This window comes from Macaca nemestrina, chromosome 14, assembly GCF_043159975.1.
Source record: "Macaca nemestrina isolate mMacNem1 chromosome 14, mMacNem.hap1, whole genome shotgun sequence".
Taxonomy (NCBI): Eukaryota; Metazoa; Chordata; class Mammalia; order Primates; family Cercopithecidae; genus Macaca; species Macaca nemestrina.
Window position 1 is genome coordinate 76,378,767 of NC_092138.1, and position 8,335 is coordinate 76,387,101.

Here is an 8,335-nt window from a genome sequence, read left to right on the forward strand (position 1 = left end):
CCAGATAACCATGATGACTACACAGACTTCTACTATGACATTTGCTCCTTTTGAGGATACATTGAGTCGGATGCTCTTTGGCTGGCAGCAGCCGTTTTCATCATGTGAGAAGAAAAGTGAAGCAAAATCACCTTCCAATGGTGTTGGTTCATTGGCCTCAAAGCCTGTAGATGTTGCTTCAGATAATGTTAAAAAGAAACATACTAAGAAGAATGAATAAATTTACTTGATGAGCTCTACAAGGCCAAAAAAATTTTTTTTCTTATCTACCTGTTAGATTGTGATAATTTTTCTATGTATGTGATGTGAAATGAAGACTATATATATGGAATGGAGGTGACAGAAAGAAAGAAATTCTTTGTTTGAGGAAGACTTCCCCTTTCTGGATTGTAATTCTTGAGTGTTATGAGTGTATCATGTGATTATGCTTTTCTGGTATAAGGGATTGTGTTGTGATTATTTGAATAGTTTTATATTAATAAAAGAAGGCAAAATTTTTTCAATGTTAGAAAAAGCAGATCTGTCATTGCAAAGTAACAAAATTTTTAAACTTTTAAAAATGTAGATATTTTCATATTTTTAAAATTTGAATCTATTGAGCTTTAGTTCAGCAGGATTAAATTTTTACTTTACATTATCATTAAAATTGCTGGGTATGGAAAACAATTGCCATTTTGTTTTGAACACTGAGAAGAGTAAACTTTTCCTAAAACACTTTATATTATAAATGAAAATAAATTGCTGCTTTATATTTTAGATATAAACATCATATTTTTTATTAATACCTACATCAAATGGAAAATACCTGAAAGTTTTTTTCCATAGCAGATATTTTCTACTAGAAGTAATTTTACTACTTTTCATTTAGAACAGAGTATGAGTCTTAATCTGAAGTCTTTCTCATGCCCTTGTTATAAAAAAAACTACTGTTTTTTTCCCTCAAGAAAATCAAGGGTGTAATTTTTAATAAATTGTTAATCCCATGTTTTGTTTGGTAATTTTCATTTTAAGAGCTTGACTGATTTTTTTATCTCTCATTAAAACACGTTTGTTTTAATTGTAGGGGAAATTACTTTTCTCAGCATTTTGCATGTTCTTTCTAATCTTCATTGGTCTGAATATATTGGTAGTAGTTACTGTAATTATTCAACAAAAAGTATCTCAGTTTAAAAATTTTTCCACTATGTCTTCTTTCTAGTGGCTACCGTTTTAGTTTCTAGTTGAATGTCTCTGACAAGCTTTCATATGGTTTTGTTATATTTTCATCTACATGTACAGGTGTTATTAATTTTATTTTAAATGAAAACTAATCACCTTCATGTGGAAATGCTCTGAGAACTGTCCTCAGGCATTTGGTAGTAACCAGCTAACCAAGAAGAAACGGAGAAACCAGAACTTCATATGGCAGTCCATTCAGATGAAGAATGATGATATAAAATCTGGTTCCTTCTTAGCAAAATTAAAAATAAACAAGAAAAGATACTAAATGACATCAGATTTTCTTTCTTTATGATTTAAAAGTCCAGTTATAACATTAAAACTCTGTGACCTAGTTTCTTTTACCAAAACCATGAACCTACTACCCGTATCAGGTATTTTGGATGGTTTAGAAGTACTCAAATCACATTCAAGTTGTTGTTGTTATTTTAAATTTTTAACAAATGTAAACACCAGCAGGTACTATACTTTTACTTGTTCAAAAACATTGGGAGGGGGCACTTTTCATAGTCTTGGAATGTTAAGTTTATTTTTAATATTGTGACAGAAAGCATTAAGTATTTAAGAGCTCTGTATTATATTTGATACTTTTACAGTTAAAAACTTTTCAAAATTAATACATTGTTAATTATTGACTGGTTTTAAAGTTTGGGTTTAACTATAGTTTAAATGAAAGGACTCTTGTTTTACACTTGTATTAAAGACAAATTTATTAAAATAAGTTATTTAGCACCAATGGAGTATTACATTATTTTTATGTTTCTTTTATATTTTTCTTGAGGTAGAGTTTCAGAACTCATCTAGTGTTTTGACTAATATGGTATATATTCAGTGATTACTGTCCAAATGGGACATTGGTAGAAACTTTATTAATCTATGCAAGTATCCTATAATCCTCAATTCAAGGCTCTTAATGTAAAACAATGTACGGGAGAACATGACTTAGGCCTGAAACCCCCATCCTGAATCTGTTCAGGTCACCTGTAGAGTCTTGACTTGGATTTGCAAAGGTTAGACTCCTTACCCAATGTGAAGTGTGAATAAGGCCTATAGACCTGCCTCACACAGCTAATCAGAGGTGGCACTGAGAAAGTCAAGTCCTAATAGGTCTCCTTAAAAAAAAAAAAAAAAAAAAGAGAGACAAAAAGCTGGCAAGAACATGAGCCAGCTTCCCTTGGTGATCTCACTCTCAAGTAAAACATGGCCAAATGAATATCAAAGTGATTTATCAGATTCGTCACCCTTACTGAGGGAGTATCAAGTAAGGGCTGGAGAGAGACAAGATATGTGGAGTAGGCGGGTTTCAGTGGAAATGATAGCCTCCCTGTGGGTAGAGACCAAAAGGTAGAGAGATGAGAGAAGAAGGGAGACTCTGGTTAGTGTGTGTGTGTGTGTGTGTGTGTGTGTGTGTATATATATATATTTTTGTCCCTTAAAGCCCGGACACATTTCCATTAAAATCCACATCACAAGTTGATGATAATTGAGTGGAACATTGCATGTTGTAAATGGAATAATGTGTTCAGAATGCTCTCCCTTTCCCATGGTAAAGCCCTTTATAGTGTTTGCCCCAGGTGCAATTCACATCCTTGGTAATATTCATTCAGTTGTTTATTCAACAAATATTGAGTACCAGTTATGGGTCAATCATTGTCCTAGGCTCTGAAGATAACAGAAAACAAGAAAAATGCTTTTTCCCTTGGAGTTTATATTCCGGTGGTGGAGAGACATAATAAACAAATGTGTTCTTGTAGTGGTAATAAAAGTTACAAGTAAATATTAAATAGGACATAGGGATAGAAAGTGAGGGGAATGGGATTGTTTGTTACAGGACTGCTAGGCCTTTCTATTAAAATTGCATTTTCACAGAGACCCGAAGGACATGAGGGAGCAAACTATGTAGACTTGTGGATAAGTGTAAGGTCTATACTGATCCTTCATATACTTGATTTGAAGCATATATTCCCCCCAAATAATTGAATTTATTTTTCTTTTTAAGAACAATTTTACTCTGTAGTTTGTAACAGACCATACCTCTTAAACTATTTTTTACAGTTTTTGTTTCTTGAGGTAAGGTTTGCATACAATAAAATGCACAAATAGTAAGTGTACATACCATGAGTTTTGAAAAATGTATACAAATTTATAACCTAAACTTCTGCTTAGACATGTTACTAGCACTTCTGAAAGTTCCTTTCCAGTTAACTCCCCTACAACTCAACTTAATAAAACTGAGTCATACAATATGTTTTCTTTTGTGTAGACTTTTTTACAACTCAGCATAATGTCTTTGAAATCATCCATCTTGTTGCATTTATCAGTAGTTCATTCCTTTATAATTGCTTAGTAGTTTTACTATATGGGTATACCACAGTTTTTATCCTATTGGTGCACATCAGTACTGTTTCTTGTTTGGAGTTTTCTGAATAAGCTACTCTGAATATTTTTGTATAAGTTTTTGGTGAACATTTTGGTGAATGATTTAGATTCCTTTGGGCATATGCCCAGTAATGGGATTGCTGATTGAATGGTAGTTATAAGTTCTTTGAGAAATTTCCAAACTGCTTTCCACAATGAAGTAATATACATTCCTACCAGCAGTGTATAAGTGTTCTCTTTTCTCTGCAGCCTCACCAGCATCTGTTATTTTTTTACTTTTTAATAATTGCCTTTTTTTTTTTTGAAATGGAGTCACACTCTGTCACCCAGGCTGGAATGCAATGGCACAATCTCTGCTCACTGCAACCTCCGCCTCCCAGGTTCAAGCAATTCTCCTGCCTCAGCCTCCCAAGTAGCTGGGATTAGAGGGTGTGTCACTACACCTGGCTAATTTTGTATTTTTAATAGAAACGAGGTTTCACCATGTTGGCCAGGCTGGTCTCGAACTCCTGACCTCAGATGATTCACCCACCTCGGCCTCCCAAAGTGCTGTGATTACAGGCGTGAGCCAGCATGCCCATCCAATAATTGCCTTTCTGACTGATGTGAGATGGTATCTCACTATGGGTTTGATTTCTATTTCTCTAATGGTTAGTGATGTTGGGCATTTTTTCATATGCTTGTTGCCACGTGTATGTCTTCTTTTGAAAAGTGTTGATGTTCTTTGCCACCACCCCTCCCCCCCCTTTTTTTTAGACTGAGTCATACTCTGTGGCCCAGGCTGTAGTGCAGTGGTGCAGTGGCACAATTTTTGCTCACTGCAACCTCTGCCTCTTGAGTTCAAGTGATTCTTGGGCCTCAGCCTCCTGAGTAGCTGCAATTACAGGCATGCACCACCATGCCTGGCTAATTTTTGTATTTTTAGTAGAGACATGGTTTCGCCATGTTGCCCAGGCTGGTCTTGAACTCCTGGGCTCAAGCAATCCACCCACCTCGGCCTCCCAAAGTGCTGGGATTACAGGTGTGAGCCACCACCCACCCAACCCTTTGGCCATTTTTTAATGGGGTTGTTTGTTTTTTGCTTGTCAATTTAAGTTCCTTGTAGATTCTGAATGTTAGACCTTTGTCAGATGCATAGTTTGCAGATATTTTCTCCCATTCTGTAGGTTGTCTGTTTACTCTCTTGATAGTTTCTTTTGTTTCCCAAGGCAGATGTCCAGAATGGTGTTTCCTAGATTATCTTCCAGAGTTTTTATAGTTTTCAGTTTTACGTTTACTTCTTTAGTCCACCTTGAGTTGAGTTTTGTATGTGGTAGAAGGAAGGAGTCCAGTTTTAATCTTTAGGATATGGCTAACCAGTTATCCTGACACCATTTATTAAATAGGGAGTCCTTTCCCCGTTGTTTGTTTTTGTCAACTTTGTCTAGGATTAGATGGATGTAGGTGTGCAGCTTTATTTCTGAGTTCTCCAATGTGTTCCATTGGTCTGTGTGTCTGTTTTTGTACTAGTATCATGCTGTTTTGGTTACTATAGCTTTGTAGTATAGTTTGAAATTGGATAGTGTGATGCCTCCAGGTTTGTTGTTTTTGCTTAGGATTGCTTTGGCTATTTGGGCTCTCTTTTGGTTCCATATGAATTTTAGAATACTTTTTTCTAATGCTGTGAAAAATGTTGTTGGTAGTTTGATAGGAATAGCATTGAATCTGCAAATTGCTCTGGGCAACATGGCTATTTTACCATATTGATTCTTCCTATCCATGATCATGGAATGTTTTTCCATTTGTGTTGTCTGATTTCTTTCAGCAGTGTTTTGTAATTCTCACTGTAGACATCTTTTGCCTTCCTGATTAGCTGTATTCCTAGGTATTATTTATTATTGTTATTTTGTGGCTATTGCAAATGGGATTGAATTCTTGATTTGGCTCTCACTTGGACATTATTGTCATATAGAAATGCCACTGAGTTTTGTACATCGATTTTGTTTCCTGAAACTTTCCTGAAATTGTTTATCAGATCTAGGAGCCTTTGGGCAGAGACTCTGAGGTTTTCTAGGTATAAAATCATATCATCTGCAAAGAGAGATAGTTTGACTTCTTTCCCTATTCAAATGTCTTTTATTTCTTTCTTTTGCCTGATTGCTCTGGCTAGGACTTCCAGTACTATGTTGAATAGGAATGGTGAGAGCAAGCATCCTTGTCTTGTTTGGTTCTCAAGGGGAATGCTTCTAGCTTTTGTCTGTTAGTGTGATGTTGGCTGTGGGTTTGTCATAGATGGCTTTTGTTATTTTGAGGTGTTTTTTTGATGCCTAGTTTGTTGAGGATTTTTAGCATGAAGTTATACTGAATTTTATTGAAAGTCTTTTCTGTGTCTATTTAGACGATCATGTGTTTTTAAAGTTCTGTTTATGTGATGAATCACATTTATTGATTTGTTTATATTGAACCAACCTTGCGTCTGTGGAATAAAGCCTACTTGATTGTGGTGGATTAGCTTTTTGATGTGCTGCTGGATTCCATTCGCTAGTGTTTTGTTGAGGATTTTTGTATCTATGTTCATCACAGATATTGATGTAAAGTTTTCTTTTTTGTTTTGTCTATGGTGGGTTTTGGTATCAGAATGATGCTTGCCTCATAGAATGAGTAAGGGAGGAGTCCCTCATTCTCAGTTTTTTTTGGAATAGTTTCAGAAGGAATACTCCTTGTGGTATTCACAGTAATATCATTGTCTCCCCCATTGGATATTAGGAACAATATCACAAGGAGGATGTACACCTCCTGTGATATTGGGAGTAATATCATCCTTTTCCCCCATTGATATTAGGAAAAATATCACAGAAATACACCTATTGGAAGTAATATAATCCTCTCCTTTCCTAAATATTAGAAACCATATCACAGAAGAAGTGTACACCTTCTCGGAAATTGGGAATAACATCATCCTCGTCACTGCTCAATGTTAGGAACAGTATCGTGGAGCAGGGGTGTACAGCCCCTGCAATTTTAGGAGTAATATCATCTTCTTCCCCCCCGGATATTAGGAACAATATCACAGGAAGGTGTACACCCCTTCACTATTGGGAGTAATATCATCCTCTTGCTCCCTGGATAGTAGGAACAATATCCCGGGGCGGGGCGGGGGAAGCTGTGTACAACCCCTGCGATATTAAGAGTAAAGTCATCCTCGGCCGGGTGCGGTGGCTCACTCCTGTAATCCCAGCACTTTGGGAGGCTGAGGCGGGCGGATCACAAGGTCAGGAGATCGAGACCATCCTGGCTAACAGTGAAACCCGTCTCTACTAAAAAATACAAAAAATTAGCCGGGTGTGGTGGCGAGCGCCTGTAGTCCCAGCTACTTGGGAGGCTGTGGCAGGAGAATGGCGTGAATCCGGGAGGCGGAGCTTGCAGTGAGCAGAGATGGTGCCACTGCACTCCAGCCAGGGCGACAGAGCGAGACTCCTTCTCAAAAAAAAAAAAAAAAAAAAAAAGAATAAAGTCATCCTTTTTCACCCTGGATATTAGGAATAATATCACAGGGGAGTGTACACCCTGTGTGATATTGGGAGTGATATCATCTTCTTCCCCCTTCCTGGACTGTAGGAACAATATCTGCGATATTGGGAGTAATATATTCCTCTACGTTCTGGATATTAGGAGCAGTATCACAAGTATCTGTATATTAGAAAAAATATCACAGATGGGGTGTTCACAACCTGCGATATTGGGGCTAATAACTTTCTCCGAACCTGGACATTAGGAGCAATATCACAAGGGGGGTATACACCTGCTGCGATATTGGTAGTAATATCCTCTTTCTCCCTGGACAGTAGGAGCAATATGACAGGGGGGTGTATACCCCCTGTGATTGGGGATAGGATCATCCTCTTCCCCCTGAATATTAGGAACAATATCACATTGGGGCGGGGGGGAAACCCCCTGCCTTATTGGAAGTAACATCATCCTCTCTTTCCATGGTTATTAGGATCAATATCTCAGGCATTGTGTACGCCTGCGATATTGGGAATAATATCATCCTGTCCCCACCTGGATATTAGAAATAATATCAAAGGGGGAGTGTAGAACCTCTTCAATTTTGGGAGGAGCATCATTCTCCCCCCCACCCCAGGATATTAGAAACAATATCACAGAAAGGTGTACATGTTTTGCAATATTGACAGTAATATCATCTCCCCCCCTTGAATATTAGGAACAATATCACAAGGGGGTGTACGCCCCCTATGATATTGGAAGTAATATTCTCTCTCCCCCTGGGATATTAGGAAGACTATCAAAGAGGGGTGGGTGTACACGCCGTGTGATACTGGTAGTAGTATCCTTTCACCCTAAATATTAGAAACAATACCGCAAAGGGGGTGTACACCCCCGGGATATTGGGAGTAATGTCAACTTCTACCACCTAGATATTAGGAAAAATTTCACAGAAAGTGTGCACACCACCTGGAATATTGCAAGTAATATCAACCTTTCCTTACCTGACTATTAGGAAAAAATGTCAGGGGGTGTACACTCCCTGCTATATTTTGGGTAATATCATCTTCTCCACCACTTGATATTAGGAACAATGTCAAAGGTGGTGTACACACCCTGCGATATTGGGAGTGATATCACCTTCACTCCCCCCTGGATATTATGAACAATATAACGAGGGGGGTGTACACTCTGTGCGATGTTGGGAGTAATATCATCTTCTCTTTCCCTGGATGTTAGGAACAATATCACA

General features: G+C 37.6%; 1 protein-coding gene across 3 annotated transcripts in view; it reads left to right on the plus strand.

Moving 5' to 3' along the window:
• The window catches only part of LOC105481023 (transmembrane protein 38B), a 79,508-nt gene extending 77,143 nt beyond the window's left edge, over positions 1-2,365 (plus strand). For 2 of the 3 annotated variants that reach the window (XM_011740270.2, XM_071078112.1), the window contains one exon: positions 5-2,365. In XM_011740270.2, coding sequence (XP_011738572.1) covers positions 5-220 — 216 coding nt within the window. In that variant the 3' untranslated portion in view covers positions 221-2,365. The remainder of the gene's footprint in view (positions 1-4) is intronic. The other variant, XR_011612765.1, reaches the window with a different exon arrangement.
• Positions 2,366-8,335: the final 5,970 nt, after the last annotated feature.